General features: G+C 55.2%; 7 protein-coding genes across 7 annotated transcripts; 3 read left to right on the forward strand and 4 right to left on the reverse strand.

The window, feature by feature from the left end:
• Positions 1-53: 53 nt before the first annotated feature.
• On the reverse strand, positions 54-673 carry CTAM01_06748 (RNA polymerase Rpb4; the record flags this gene model as incomplete). The annotated part of the gene is made up of 3 exons (XM_060522774.1): positions 54-175; positions 254-381; positions 489-673. 3 exons carry the CDS (start codon positions 671-673, stop codon positions 54-56), a joined length of 435 nt encoding a protein of 144 aa, XP_060382619.1.
• Positions 674-818: 145 nt separating this feature from the next.
• On the forward strand, positions 819-1,975 carry CTAM01_06749 (sybindin-like family protein; the record flags this gene model as incomplete). The annotated part of the gene is made up of 3 exons (XM_060522775.1): positions 819-832; positions 1,422-1,547; positions 1,612-1,975. 3 exons carry the CDS (start codon positions 819-821, stop codon positions 1,973-1,975), a joined length of 504 nt encoding a protein of 167 aa, XP_060382620.1.
• A 229-nt stretch (positions 1,976-2,204) lies between these two features.
• On the reverse strand, positions 2,205-3,157 carry CTAM01_06750 (von Willebrand factor type A domain-containing protein; the record flags this gene model as incomplete). The annotated part of the gene is made up of 2 exons (XM_060522776.1): positions 2,205-2,810; positions 2,867-3,157. 2 exons carry the CDS (start codon positions 3,155-3,157, stop codon positions 2,205-2,207), a joined length of 897 nt encoding a protein of 298 aa, XP_060382621.1.
• Positions 3,158-4,025: 868 nt separating this feature from the next.
• Positions 4,026-5,192, forward strand: CTAM01_06751 (uncharacterized protein; the record flags this gene model as incomplete). The annotated part of the gene is made up of 3 exons (XM_060522777.1): positions 4,026-4,215; positions 4,265-4,523; positions 4,577-5,192. 3 exons carry the CDS (start codon positions 4,026-4,028, stop codon positions 5,190-5,192), a joined length of 1,065 nt encoding a protein of 354 aa, XP_060382622.1.
• A 190-nt stretch (positions 5,193-5,382) lies between these two features.
• Positions 5,383-6,176, reverse strand: CTAM01_06752 (translation machinery-associated protein 22; the record flags this gene model as incomplete). Its single annotated transcript, XM_060522778.1, has 4 exons — positions 5,383-5,798; positions 5,857-5,944; positions 6,010-6,029; positions 6,110-6,176. The coding sequence occupies 4 exons, from the start codon at positions 6,174-6,176 to the stop codon at positions 5,383-5,385; spliced, it is 591 nt and encodes a 196-aa protein (XP_060382623.1).
• Positions 6,177-7,798: 1,622 nt separating this feature from the next.
• On the forward strand, positions 7,799-10,744 carry CTAM01_06753 (methyltransferase domain-containing protein; the record flags this gene model as incomplete). The annotated part of the gene is made up of 1 exon (XM_060522779.1): positions 7,799-10,744. The coding sequence occupies one exon, from the start codon at positions 7,799-7,801 to the stop codon at positions 10,742-10,744; it is 2,946 nt and encodes a 981-aa protein (XP_060382624.1).
• Positions 10,745-11,389: 645 nt separating this feature from the next.
• On the reverse strand, positions 11,390-15,066 carry CTAM01_06754 (uncharacterized protein; the record flags this gene model as incomplete). Its single annotated transcript, XM_060522780.1, has 5 exons — positions 11,390-13,779; positions 13,833-13,956; positions 14,015-14,655; positions 14,717-14,812; positions 14,883-15,066. 5 exons carry the CDS (start codon positions 15,064-15,066, stop codon positions 11,390-11,392), a joined length of 3,435 nt encoding a protein of 1,144 aa, XP_060382625.1.
• Positions 15,067-15,128: the final 62 nt, after the last annotated feature.

Genomic DNA, 15,128 nt, shown 5'->3' on the forward strand with positions numbered 1-15,128 from the left:
GTCTCTGCCCCGCCCGCCGGGCTGTGGTGCAATGTGTCTTGAGGTCAAGCCCGTCATCTGCTTTGAAGCTTGCTGATCTCATCGAGGAGTATTTGGAGATCATCGTCGGAGATCTTGTCTTGTAGGGACGGAATGAGTGTCTTGGCTTCTTCGGCCGTTTCGCAACAAAGCGACCCTAAAGAAACAAATACGGTTAGCATTTCCATCACTTCCAATCCAGTAAGTCACCCATTGGACTGGATTGGGCGCGGACCTATTTGTGCACGTTCAAACTTGGCGAGCTGCTTGTGTGCGGAGAGCAGTCGCTCGACGGCCTCGACATTCTCTTTCTGGCGGAATCGGGAGAAGGCATCCAGGTAGTTGAGAGTCTGTGTCAACATCCTACACAGAGAGAGAAAGAAATTGTCAGCAGTCTGAGAAGGCACAAAGAAGTGTGGTGACGAAGGGCATCGCTCAGAGAGCAAGTCGCCATTGTGCATTGGACGTACTCGGTCTCGTTAATGTTCTTGCGATCCATCTTGCGCTTGGTCACGAGCGCGTTGATGACGAGTGATGCTTCGGACAATGTGAGCGTGTCGACGTGTTGGAATTCGCCGAGGTTGAGGATGGACGATGCCTCCTCGCTGCCCGGGGGAGGGGGCTTCGGGCGCGAGGTGGGAGCGTGATGCGACATCTTTTCTGATTCTTTGCGACTCGTGGTCGTTGATTCGAAGAGTGGGAAACTGTTCAAAAAGTTCGCGCTGTTCAGGAAACAGAGGGTCGGCCCTTTGCCGAAGGACCAGATGTCGCGTTGATTGCGGGGGATTTGGATAAGACGAATGGATTCGCGGGGGTGTGTGGTAATGAGCAGCCGTTGTCGGCGGAAGCTGGAGGTGAGAAGAAGGTGGGTTGTAGATGAGGCTGAGAATTTCCCAAAGGCGGGTGCTATGTCTTGGGAATGCCACCCCTGGTGCTTGCCTTGTCGCCCAGTGCAGGAAGATCCAGGTCGGGGAAAAAGAAGAGGATGTGTCCCACCGAGCGCGCCTTCCACTGTTTTTGGGGCTAGTGCAGGCACCAGAAGGGGGCGCGGGGGGCGTTTATCCAGGGAGCTTGGTGTGGATTTAGCGACTGGGGACTCGTGTGCGCGGAAAGGGTGAGGTGTGCGGAAGGTACCTGTCTGGGCTGGCTGGCAAGAGGACCGGTACGAAGTACCAGGTCCCTCACCCACATCTCCTAAGCTACCTAACCTGAGGCCAGATGGGAATATCGAGAGCGACTGTATGAGTGCATGCTTCAGATATCGCATCGATGAGAACAATCTCAGATAATAACCATATTTCTCTTCCCAAGAGTCATTAGCTTTGAGTTGGTTCGACTACTGAAATTATGTAAGCTCCCTCTGGCCCCAAGTTAGGAAGGCCATTCACTGACCTCGGCGACAGGACCGTCTTTGCGCTCATCGTGATCAACAAGGCCGGAGGCTTGATCTACAACCGCACATTTCACGAGGGCGGCCTCAACCAACTGACGACAAATGACTATCTTGTGTTGGCAGGAACGTTTCACGGGTAAGAACACAAATGCCCTCAGTCGTTCATAGTGAGGGGGAAATGCTTACCCAACGTTCAAAAGCGTCCATGCTATCACCGCCCGGCTCAACCCTCTGATGAGCCGGCAAGATGCTGCAGCCGCTGCAACCGCAGCCAGCGTGACCGCGGCGGGCGGAATACCTGCACGGCCTGAGCCGCCAACGGGACTAGAGGTCATGGAGACGGAGAACTTTAGGCTGCAGTGCTTCAACACCATGACAGGCACAAAGTTCCTGCTCTTCACCGATACGACTCAGACCAACATCGACGTAACGCTTCGGAGGATATACGACCTTTACAGCGATTACGTCATGAAAAACCCGTTCTATCAGCTCGAAATGCCCATCCGCTGCGAGATGTTTGAACGGAAATTGTTATCATACATCCGGGAGATCAACAATCGATAGGTTCAGAGCAACGTCGCCACGGATGATAGACAAAGCGATGGAGATGATGATTCATGGGAGTCTGATTTCGTTTGGGTTGGGTAACGCTCATTGCGATACGGCGTTTGCAGGAGTCAGAGGCCCTTCTATTGCGCAGCATGTTCCTCTAGGACCAAGCCAATATTCTATTTTACATACTCGAGGTAGTGATCAGGCGAAGAACGAGTTAGAGACAACACAAAACATCTGTTTACGAAGTGTCCATCGAGTCGTCGTCCTTCTTGTCCTTCTTGCTGCTTGACTCGCCATCCTTGCCGAGGAGAGGCGCACCCTCGCCCTCTTCCTTAATGTCCTCAAGAGATCCTTTCTGGCCGGACTCGGCCTCCTCGCGGGCCTTCTTCTCCTGCCGCGCCTTCTCGTCCTCCATACTCATGCGAAGCGCAAGTGCCAGCTCCGGGTCCATGGCAGGGTCGAAGTCGAACTCGCCAAAGTTGCCGCCTCCGCCGCCACTTTCCATGCCGCTGCCACCGCCGCCGCCACCACCGCTTCCGCCAGCATTGTCTCCGAGGAGGATCGGGCTCGAAATGAGCTGGTCGCTAAGAAGCTTGCTGCTTGGGGGAATGACGACGAGGTTGGAGCCCTCACCACCCTTGACGCTCTCGTTGAATGCTTGCAGCTTCTTCTGCGTGTCGTCGTCGTCCAGGTCGCCGAACAGTACGAAATCGACCGAAACGTTGCCCTTCTTCATCTTCTTGGCCAGCTGAACTAGCTTCTTCTCTTCCTCCTCGATGGGCGAGCAGACGAAGACGATTATCCGTTGCCGTTGGGACTTGTTCTGACGGTGCTTAAGGGCAAGCTGATGGACACATTAGCAAAAGCTTCGATGGCAAAGATGACAGCGTTTATACTCACGCCGGCAACCTGAATTCCAGTGGCAAGGTGTGATGTTCCCTTGATCTTGGTCTTCGTGCGGTGCAATCCATCCAGGATCTTGCCCTGGTCTGTCGTGAGGGTGACCAACACCTCGGGGCCCTTGCCACCCATGCTCATCAGGCCGACCGAGGACTCGGGGTTTCCATTTGTGATGGTCTGGAAAATAACGTTGACGGCGTCCGCTTGAGAGTCGTATCTTGTCGGTTGGTAATCACCGTTACGACTGCTTTCGCTGTTGTCGACAACGACCATCACCGCTTCGAGGACCATCTTGACGGTTCGGGCGGGGCACCGGCGTGTATTGCAGGAGGGAGGTTGTAATGTGAAATCTGTGGAGTCCGAATATTTTCTGATGTCGTGGACGAGGTTGGAATCGCTAAAGTGTCCGAGGATGGCGGTGTTGAGTGGTGTTTGATCGTGCGAGCTTCGGATGGGAAAGGGAAGCTTGGTGTTCAACGTGGGTTAAGGTAGGCAGGGTGGGAGAGCTCCTGCGTAAGGCAGTTCAGCCTGGTGACGCTGGTTGCGTGAGGTGCGAGTAGAGGTACCTGAGAGTAAGGGGAGTCGTTGCGTGATTGTAAGTATCGAGACTCCGGGCCAAGCGCCTTGACAAACGTTCGTATCAGGAAGTTACACTGTGTAAATATGAGCCCAGCAGGGCAAGATCCGAGTATGTACCATAAATGTCCCAATCTAGACCCTCTGTACTCTGCACTTCTACAAACCTCACCATGCCAAATGCGAACGACGATTCTTCAGTTCTCCGTATCTGCGATCTCCGAAGGTGTGCGCTGATTCCAGGAAATAAGTTAGACGCGTTGATAGGACTGCATCTGATTGTACGGATTCGGATTTCACCTGCTCCCATGAAATACACAGGGCTACCTAGGTATGGCTGCCGATTTTAGGTGGGACCTTTGGAGATCCATGAATGGCCGGGACTGGCCAAGCTCCCATTGGCTTAGGTAAGGGTCTTCCGCTGTCACGTTTGTTTACTTTCTGGAGCACTAGCCACTCATAATAGAGCCTCTGCCCCATCATCCTTAGCTCCATCAACTTTCACACTCCCGTCGCGGTCAGGCACGTTGCTCCAGCGTCAAACGCTTTCACCCACAACGACTAGCAATCTTCAGCAGACGACATGCCTCCCGCGCGAACGAACAAGAGAAACTCTGATGAGATGGAGCAGCAGTCTACGATGTCACAGAGACAAATGGTATCGGCCAAGGCTAGCACGCCTCCAATGCTAAGCAGCAGCCCGAGCAAGCGGCAAAGACTTGGAATCTCCCTGGAGCAAAAACAGGCAATCATCGATAACCTGCAGTTGGAGAGTCAGTAAATCCTTTATGCTTTTGACCGCGTCATCTAAATATTCTATAGTCACCGATCGCGCCAGGCGACTGCGCGCGCAATACAACCAGCAGGCACAAACCCTTCGATCACGGATCCAGATGCGCGTCAATCGTGTTCCCAGAGCCATGTTGAAGATGACCATGGCCGACCTGGTGGCTAGAGCCATCGAACAACAGAAACGTCTTGAGGCCGCTTCGCGCCCGCCACCTGTTCCCGAGAAGGACTTTCCACCACGGGGGAGCCCGCATAAGCTGGCACCGCCAGCCCGCCCTGCCAAGCGTTTGAGGTTTGTTTACACATGGAATCATGGTATTTTGCCTTACTGACACAATATTACAGCGATGCTATCGCGGGCGGAGACAAGGAAAACGAGCAAATTCTCAACCCCAAGAAGAAGCACCGTGCTGCCCCAGCGCCATTGAGTTCGTCGCAAGTCCTGTCGCCCACCTCATCCAACACCCGATCGTTGGCACGCGAGCGACCGCCTTCCTCGCCGTCGAAATCCTCCCAGATTGCGCGACCGACGTCGTCTCCCGTTAAGCAACATAACAGCGCCCGGTCAGCTCTGTCGAGTATGGTGGAGAAGGCGAAGAAGACTAGTCGTACAGCTCCCTCGCGTCCTTTGAATGCATCAACGGCCAGCTCGAACGCATCGGCGCCTGCACCTGCTACGGGAACGGCGCCTCCCACACGAACGCGACGAGCCAACACGACCACAGCAGCTAAAGCTCCGTCACGACCTGGAACGCGGACGGGCAAGCGAGTCAGCGACTCAAGTGAGGGCAGCACCGGAACAGTAGTCAAGAAGACAGCAGCAGGAGCACCCGCGAAGAGAACCGTAATGGGCACAATCAGAAAGGGAGTTGGCGCAGCAACTGCCAGGAAGCCCGCAGCGCCCAAGTCGGCTCCGGCATCTGCGGCGAGTACCACTAGAGTACTGCGGAAAAGGGGTTAGGTCTGCGAGGATTTAGAGGAGCAGCCATTCGTTATCTTGATGCCGTCACTTTCATGGCGGGGCGTTTGCTGGGCGTGGGCGTACTTGGGCATAATCACTATGGGTTGGATTTACATGGCGTATTGGGAATAATGACAGAAACATGATGACGGCCAGGCATACTCAATTGATGGATTACGCCTTTCAAGGCTCAAGCTGTCGGGGCAGCCTTTTTCTTCTTGTCCTCGACCAACTCAATGTTATCCTCGGGTATCTCCTTATACTTTTCCAACAAAAACTCCTCAATCTCGTCGCTGACATCTCCTTGAACGACAATCTCCTCGCTGCCGCTTGGGGTCTTGGTGACGGACGAGCCAGTCGCAAACTTCTTTCCAAACTCCTTGGCAACCTTCTTATTCTCGAGACCGAATGACTCGAGGCCAGAGACTGACGTGACGTACTTTCTTTTGTTGCGCTCGATCCGCTTGATAGTGACCATGCTGTTGGCCAACTTGTCGGCTTGCTTGGCCTCTGCAGCTTCGGCCTTGGCAGCCTTCTTCTGTGCGTCTTTGGCGGCTCGCTTCTGGGCGTCTACTGAAAGGGATGCGGTTGCTTGTTCAAGAGCCTCTGTGGATGAAGTTGTGAGCATCTCGTCCCAGTGGCTTGGAGGTGCGGGACCTCATACCTGCTGACCAGATTCTCGCATAAAGGTCGGGATGCTTCTTCTCCAGCCAGTCCTGGCACTTCTTTACGGTGCCTCCATACTCACAGTACTAAATCGGGGCAGTTTCAATAAGTATCCCGAAGGCTTGCGGCATTTCGATTAGCCATGACGTACCTCTGGAGGAAGAGTGCAGACTACACGTGGGGCAACAGGTCAATATCGCGCCTCGAGAATTTGTATTTTCTGGAAGTCAAGTTTGGGCGTGTTGACTTACCACCGCAGTAGGTTACATGGCGGCCTTGAGGCTCACCAGAGGTTTCTGACTTGTCATTGTCGGCCATCACGATCTGAAAGGGCCGTTTGTGACAGCAAAAAGGGTCGCTCGGAAAGGATGTGAAGCGGAGGAATCGAGTAGTTAAGGAACGCGTGCCTCTCTCTCTTCTCGGTCTTCCAAGGACGGCCGACTGCGGGGTTGATTTCGATGGCGGGGCAATGGATCAACTGCCACAGCAGACCACCTCACCTTTGCTGCTTAGGTAATTGAGGTGGCTGGTGATGTCGGAGGGGCAGGTAGGTATAGCTCCAGCCACAAGGAAGTTGACTGGCGCCGACCGTGCTGCCGCTGTCATGGAATGTCAAGCTCCAATTCACTTCCCCCACAGACATCACCAACAAGACGTGAACTCGGCATGCAAGTGATTCAACCTGCATCAACACCCCCGCCGCTCGCCGTTCGCATTCGGCGATGGTCTACGGAGCACTCCTCATGTGTTTCTCAAGGTGAGGTCACCGCCTTTGCTCGTGGCGGGACTGAAACGGAAAATTGTAGCATGAGAACGTTGACGCCCAAGCCTGAGCTCGGCGCACGCTGCTACACGGATCGAGCAGTCAAGACCGATATTTCACCACATTCTTGCATGAAGAGGCCGTATGAGCTCCATGCGACGGTCAATAGTTTGTTCTCCGCAAGGCCAGCTCAGAGACCTTTCAACTACTAGATGTAGCTTCGTCAAGTGACCAGCCATCCAATCCAGGTCGCTTCTAAGCGCCCGCTGAGCGCCTGTCATTATCATTGGTCGGTGGCACGATAGTTCTGCGTCCCCAATCAGGCTTGCTCCCACCTTCCCGCCTCCCGTCTTCGCGCGCGCCAGCCAGTCGACGCCGTGGACGCTCACAAAGGCCATGTTCTTCTTCCATGTGCTTAAATTAGATTCTCTTCCTTGGGTGCCTATTGGCCAGAAGACTTGTTCGTCGCTCGATGAATTAACCTTTTCGGACGGGGATGTGCTCGTTGTCTCCTCATCACTGCCTCCCATGCGCCGGTAGCACATCCCCATTCGGGCCAATGCAGTGTGTGCAGCAGGCGCGCTGCATTCAAAGTGCTACCTACTGACTGCAATGCATCATTCCAAAGATGCTGTGCTGTCCGTCTTGGGTGCGCATCTCACCGTTCCGTCGTGCGTTTGTGTGTGCGCATAACGTGTTCGTACTTCGCAACCCACTCGCGCGGCCTACTAGTTAGCCGCCTCCCGCCCATGCTACTGATGATGAGCAAGGCCTCATCAGAGTATATCACTTGGCCCTGGCCAACCGCCGAGCCTCCTCTATTCCTCCCTTTCCCTCTTCTCATCTCCTTCTCCGTGTCATTGCTGTTTGCAAACTAACCTTTAAGGCTTCGTTGATCGAGGCAGCCTGTCGTTTACACGATTTTCCTACTACCATTCAAATAATAACATTCACCAACGCAACGACGCCGGCCGTCTTACGACCAAAGCTGTTTTGACACCCAACGTCGCATTTTGCCTATATTTATACCGTTACAGCACATAGGAACCGCAAGTCTATATCAGGATATCTGACTGCATAGGGGAAAATGGCTGAGATTATTCACTTACCCTCATCGACATACAGACCTCCCTCCCCTTCGCAGGCTCGGAGGCAGGGGAGGTCACTTAATACTATAATGGAGGAGGAGAGCGAGGATGTACAGTATGCCACCGACAAAAGGCAGCTTAGGAGCCAAACATCAAACCTCAACATTGAGGCCTGGCTATCGCCCCTGAGCGACCACTTTCCCACACCAAGAGGCTTCCACTTCCTCTCCGCTCCCATCTTGCCGTCATCGCCATCAACTGTATCGGCCGATGAGAGCAGCTCTCCCTCAACATCTTCAAACCCGTGGAACAACAACAGATCAAGCGTCATGACCGATGTCACCGAGTTTGACGACCTATACGATGTTACCGATGAGGATGAGCCAGCCTCGCTGCGCCGAGTACCATCCCGCAAGGCCTCCGTGAGGCGGCGCAACTCTAGTCGCAATGAGATGGCCAAGCAGAACGCGACTGGTGCTCGCAGAGCTTTGCCTCCCCTCGTCATTCCCGGCGCTCGGAACACTTCTACGGATGATTGGTCTGCTGCTAGTCTCAAGAAGACCCTCGCATCACCAGTGCCACCAACACCGCCAACTCGCGTCGAGATGTCTCCTCAGGTCTTCTCATTCATGCAGGCGAAGCAGGCCCAAGAGATCCCTACAATCTCGGCACCACCATCACTCGATGGCAGCCTAAGCTCAGAGCAGTTGGCACACATGTCAGCACCGCCAACGCCCATCATCGGTAGCGACAATGGGAAGGAGGAAGACTGGTCTGGTGTGCGATTGCAACCCGGCGCGTTGGCAACTCTCCACGCCCTCTCTGGTGATAACGAGAGCCTGCACGAGCACGATCATGACCACTCAGACCAGGTTCTCGAAATCCCCCAAGAGCCCATCCCCGAGATGCGCCAACAGCCTCTGCGCCTATTCACCGATATCCGTCCCGAAGCACCGCGCGCGGCCGTCCTTACCCCGAACTCCCGCCGTCAGTCTCTGGCCGATCTCACCAAACTCGACATCCCTTCCCCTGGCGGCTTCTTCTCTGGACTATCTCCCAGGACGAGGACAACATGGCACATGCCCGCGGCAAACATCGAAGATGTGGTGCCGCCAACATCCACCACCGCCGAGCAGTTCTACCGCTGCCCCTGGAACATGGACGCTTCTGTGCCCCCAGTGCCGTCAGCACCAGCCAAGCTTATCATCAGCGATGCTGCCGAAGACTTCTACCGCAGCTCGGTCCCTTCGGCTTCCGCAATTGTAGAACAAATCATCGAGGTGGACAATGAAGAGATGGATGAGGATGACATGCCAACTGCCAGGCCCATCGTCCCCGCCAACGCCTCAAGCTCATCGGTAACGCTTGCTGAGCCAACCTCCCCCAACGCCGAAGATGTACCGACAGAGATTGTGACGGTCTACGACCCCGAGTACGCTCGCAAGCAACAGGAGGTTACCCTCTCAAACCTGGATCGCACTGAGCTCTGGCTCAGGGCCCAGCGCGCATACCTGAAGCCCGTCGAGGCTGCAGAGGAGACTGAGGAAGACAATAGCCTCGACACCATTCCCGAGGCTGCCGACGAGGAAGTTGAACACTTCCCTGAGCAAGAGATTCCTGCTTCTTTGCCCAGGAAGAAGATGGTCCGCTTCTCCGAGGTCGTCTCCAAGACCGATATCCCCCGCCGTCTGCCCTCCAAGCTCTCCAGACAGGAATCGGCCTACTACCGCGCCTTCCAGGATTACGTCGTCCGTTCCAGCAAGCAGGACGTCATCGTCCACCAGCTCCCTCGCTTCGAGGCCCTCCAGGCCCAGCGCGTATGCCTCCGCGAGTTCCACCGTAACCAGCTGCTCGGCAAGTACCAGCTCAGCGTTGTGCCCCAGTCCGCCAAGAAGCGCCTCAGTGCGAATGTTGCCCGCGGCGACGACATCCTCCACGACGACCCCGAGAAGCTGCGTCGCGAAAAGGAACACGAGGCCATGTCTCAGATGGCCATGCCCACCTGGCACGTCGCCGCCATGAAGATGCTCAACGGCGGCAAGCTCATCTCCGCCCCCGTCGCCAAGCGCCTCGGGCGTCTTTCCCGTATGGCACCTGGCCGCGACGGTGTCGCCCGCGACAGGGCCCGCATCCTGGATCTCGGAGGTCAGTCCGCGTGCGACTGGGCCTGGCACTGCGCCCTCCAGTACCCAAACACCAAGATCTACACCGTCACCACAAAGACGATCCGCCAGCTGTCGAACTCCAACGTCCGCGGCCCGCCCAATCACCGCCAGGTGGCCGTCGAGCGCCTGACCCGCCTCCCCTTCAAGGACGACCAGTTCGACCTCATCTCGGCGCGCGAGCTGCACAGCATCCTCAAGTTCGTCGGCGAGAACGGCGAAGACGAGTGGGAGACGTGTCTCAAGGAGTGCATGCGCGTCCTCAAACCCGGCGGATACCTCGAGTTCTCGGTCCTCGACTCGGACATCATGAACGCCGGGCCCATGGGCCTGGCAAAGAGTGTCGAGTTCGGCTTCGACCTCAAGACGCTGGGCTACGACCCCAACCCGACAAAAATGTTCCTCGGCCGCCTCTCGCGCGCGGGCTTCGACGAGGTCCGCCGCGCGTGGATGTGCCTCCCCATGGGCGCCCGTCCCCAGTCCCAACAAACGCAGGCGAAGAAACCCCTGCCCTCGCTGCCACCGCTCGCCGTGCGGGAGAGCCCCGACGGCGAGGAGGTCAGAACGGTGCAGATGGAGGCCTTGGTCACTGGCAGCACGGATGGCGTCGCCAACGTCACTGGCATCGTCGGCGGCTGGAGCTGGGAGCGCTGGCTCCTGCGATGCGAGATGGAAAAGGTCAGCGGCGAGCTGCGGCTTGCGGACACGGTGACGGCCGGCGCGGCGATGCGGGAGGCCGGCAAGAGCGTCGAGGGCGTCGCTGCCATTGTCGAGGAGGGACGTGGATGCGGCGCCGGGTGGAGGATGCTGAATGGTTATGCGAGGAAGCCCAAGACCGGCACGGGACTGATCTCTGTCGGTTTCGAGGTTTGAAAACATGCTCGCATAGAGTCGAGCTGATACCGAAACATCTTCTCTCCCTCTTATATATATAAACTACATCCCCCATTTCCCTTTGTTTTCCCTTTCCTTTGTTCAGATGCAATGATGGCAGGATGGGAATATGAGTTCGGAAGTGACGGAAAAAATCAAGTACATGGTCATGGAAACGTATGTGCATATGGGCTGTAATGAACTTTGCGGGCGCGCGCGGCTGCGGTCAACAGGCGCTGGAGGCTTGTGCATGGGAACGGGGATACCGGTGGTTGACTAGATGTCGAGCACTTTGAATAGGCATGTTCTGATAGCTAAGTGACACTTTTTTGACCTTTTGGTCAGCAACCTTTTCTCTTGCCCTCACATGCAATGTGCTCCCTGAAATATTCGCCCAACCCTCTTTCCATGACAGACCAGTAAGTCTGAAGCTAGGGTGGTAGTTATCACCGAGGAGATGCTTCTGTGACAATGTTTGTCATCAAATAATCAGGCCACCAGGGGGCCTTTGGTATCGTTTCATTAATAAGTTAAGCTGTATCGAAAAGTATTACAAACCTGGGGGTATTTGGGGAAAGATGATTCCAGCCTATACATGACACATGAACAAAAGCAACGTCCCATCTACCCAACTCCAAATCGTCGCTATGGGTTGGTATCCATCTTTTCACCTACGGGCGACCCGGTCTGTACGTTGATGGTATCATTGTCGCCCAACCGTTCCCTCTCCTCAACGCCTGATACTGAAGGCAGCACCGACGAGTCCCTAGGCGTCTTGGCCGACGTCGGCACGATAACGTTAAGAACGCAGTCGTCAAGATGTTCGTAGAATTCTTGAGCTGTTCCGAAATAACTCTGGCAGATTGAGCACTTGGCACCGTCTCCTCGGACATTGCCGGATCCGCTGATGATGAGCTTCCGGCTATTGGGAGGCGTCTGCTCAACGTTATGCACCGAAGTGAGATGTCGCTTGAACACGTCCGCACGATTGAACGCCTTCTCATATGCAGTGCCCACCCCTGGGCAGAACGGACAAACCATCGTCCCTTTGTAGTGTGTCAGTGCATGTCGATTCTTGTCATACTTGCGCGCGAATCCTTTCGTGTGGTACTCGCAAGTCTCTATCGGGCACTTTTCCGGACGTTCTTCTTGATGCGTAAGCATGTGTGCTGCAAGATCCTTGAAGACGCGGCCGCAATCTGGGTGAGGACACCGAGTCCGATTATCCAGGGTTTTGCTTGATGGGCTGCTCATCTGAGAAGACACCATTGACTCAGCGGGAGCTATCATCAAGGGGACAGCCGGCGGTGCTGCCGCTAGCATCGTTGGGCCGAATGTAGGAGATCGCGCAGGCGGTGGCGGAGGTGGTGCCTGGGTGAAGTACTCAAGCGGCTGTTTGTAATCGGCCTCTTCCCCTCCACTCGAGTCGTCTTGGTCTTGAATATCAACAGACTGCCGCACCTCTCTCATCCAGTCCTTGAGAATGGTCATGGGCGGCCAATCGCCACTAGCCTTTCCGCCTCTGTGCGGGTTGAAATGCGCTCTCCGGAGATGCGCTGCCGCGTTGTAGTAGGCCCCGTACCGTTTCTGCGTCACACAAGCTTTACATTTTGCAAGTGGTATGACAGGTTGCGGCAACGTCGGGCTATAGGTATCTGGCTCGGTGCATACCCAACGCCTCACCAGTGAAGCGTGTTTGGCATCGGTATGCCTACGGAGCTCGTGTTCGCCTCTAAATCCTTCAGGGTACTCATTGCACTTTATGCAGTAGACGCGACGTAAAGGGGGCCGCTGATACGTCGGCCGCCCTCGACCGCCCGAGAGTGGGGACTCCAAAGGCCTCAAGGGGCCTCGGGGAAAAGTTGGACTCTCTCCGACGGTATGCCTGCGGCCCAGAGCATCTATTCCTTGGGGCGAAGTAAGGTAATCCGGACCCATCGTAGCGGCAAATGGGTCTCGGTCTGATAGCGGGGCTGGGTTCGGGATCCAAGGATCGCCCAAAGCTCGAGGGTCGTGCATAGGACGTCTGGGTTCTTCGCTGGGTTTGGCGATGGGCGGAAGAACGAACATACTGGTGCGTGCTGGAACTCTTTGCCTGAGGAACCCGTTGAACGTGGCTGCGCCTTCCATGTTGCCATCTCCAAGATGTATTAAGAAGTCTTTGGAAGAAGCAAAACCCTGCTGACCCCAAGTGTCCTTTCTCATAACCATGTACAAGGAGTCTGTGATGGCTCTGTCTCGTTCATCGAGATCCGCGGTCTGTTCGTCGAGTAACATGGGCCCAGAACTTGCAAAGAGCGTGACCAGAAGCTTGTAGACGCTGTTCATGGCGTGCACACCGCCTGTCCCCCTCCAAGTTGGAGGAGTGTGCGATGATAGTCGTCTTGGCAGGTAAGAGGCAATGTCCACCAAGATCGTACGCACAACGCTGAAGATGCAAAGTGCAATAAACACCGCGCACCAGCTCTTCGGGTCTTGTGGCCCCTTCTTGACCGTGGCACTCTCAAATGCCTGGAGGAACTGCGCCATGCAATTGTAGAGTAAACGATAATGAGCATCTTGATCGACTTCATCAGTAAATAGGGGTCGGTGGGGTGGGCCTCCGTCTAGGCGAATCGAAGGTTCTGGTTGTTGAAGGTCCCAGAACATGACCTCTCGCAATAACAGTTTCGCTCGATACAACACTGGGAATACTGCTTCCTCCCTCTCTCTAGTGGCCGCGATTAGGCCGCTTGTCTTCAGAAGGTGGAGAAAGTTGTATGCAGTTCCTCCGCCATTCCAACTCGCTGTTAGAATATTCAAGATTGGCGGTGGCCGATCGATCGTTTCTCTAGGGTAGTGTGAAAGCGTAGAGTTGGCCAAAGGAAGATTTGCAAGTTCTTCCGTCCACCAGAACCCGTCATCAAAATCAAGATTTGCTTTGACCGCATGTAGTATGTCCGGTGATATGCGGTAGCTATTTTCCAGATGCTCGTTCATGCTTCTTCGCTGGGCTAGCGGAGATGTGATTGGAGTCTGTGATTGTCTTGGAGATACTAGAGCTTATTTGTTAGGCCGGGCCTATTTCTCGTAGAACTCGAGTACTGACCTGGGAGCATGATGTCCGAAAAGGCGTCAAGGGGGCCACGATGACAGCCGATGGCCTTCCAAAAGTCACTGCTTGGACTAAGTGGCTGGTCCGCGCAATAATAACACGGCTCGTTCGAATCGCACTACCATCATGTGTCAATGAACCTACAACAAAAAGCTGTAGTGGACTATCATTCTTACCGGTTGCTTAGTAGCCATACAGCGCAAGCATGGTCCAGAGTCTTGAAGCAGCCTGAGCTCGCCAATCGACTGGAGTCGAGACTGACCAACCCTACTACGTTTCAAAGGGGGCAGCAACGGGTCGACTTCGGAATCAACAGAGCCGCGTCCTGGAGCGGAATATTCACTGACTAGCGAGTAGGATTGAAGAGTATCTCGGCGTTCTTTCGGCTGGCCTGTTGTCAAAGGAGCTAGCTGGGTGCCGTGCGATGGCTTTGGGAGTTGGAGAGCCAGCGGCTGCTTTCCTGTCTCGGGGCCCCATGGTCGCAATGTCTGGTATTCGGGAAAGGAAATCGGCGGTGTATTGCCGACTGACATGCCCGAGTCGCGATGGGGGTGTAGGGTATGCTCTCGGGCATGATTGTCTCGCTCGTCCTTGTTGTGGAAGCCGTAAATGTAATGTATGCAGCGCTCGTCCCAGCACTTGAAAGAGGACGTGGACCGGGACGACGGTGACAAGCTTTCCCTCATCTTCCATCCACGGACTACCGGGTCGTGGCCTTCAAGATTACGGTCTAACCAAGCCGCATAGCCAGTCGGCGCTTCGTCATACAGGGATCGTTTAAGGGCATCTACCATGTTTGGGTCCAGCAGATCGTGGCCTAGAAACTATGTTAGAAACTGGCTGCGAGGCAATGTCTGAGCAGGACGGGAGCAATTCACCTTGCTCTAAGCAAGCAGTCTCTATACATTCGCATCGGTACTGCAATGACCTAGCCTCCTCAAACTCAGAATTGATTGGTATGTTGGCAGAAATATCTATGAGCATGGTTAGTCGGACGATTGAGAGGGAGACCAGGCAAGACATTATTGGAGCGTGGCATCTTACGGTGATGATCAGAGTAGGCTTGTAGAACCCGCAACTTGTGGCGGAGCATGTCAAGCTCCAACTTGGCATTGAGGCCATACTTTGCGGGCAGCAAGGCAGCAAGCCGTGCTTGAATCTCGGCCTGCTGATCGAGAAGTTGTCGGATGGCGCTATCGAGGCCGGGATCGGTGAGGTCGGCGGCCATTCCTCCCGGGCCACGAGGACGTCCTCCTCCCACCAACGACGACGACAGTATGGGCGTACTCG

Source organism: Colletotrichum tamarilloi (genome assembly GCF_030869305.1).
Source record: "Colletotrichum tamarilloi strain Tom-12 chromosome Unknown Scaffold_19.1, whole genome shotgun sequence".
Classification (NCBI taxonomy): Eukaryota; Fungi; Ascomycota; class Sordariomycetes; order Glomerellales; family Glomerellaceae; genus Colletotrichum; species Colletotrichum tamarilloi.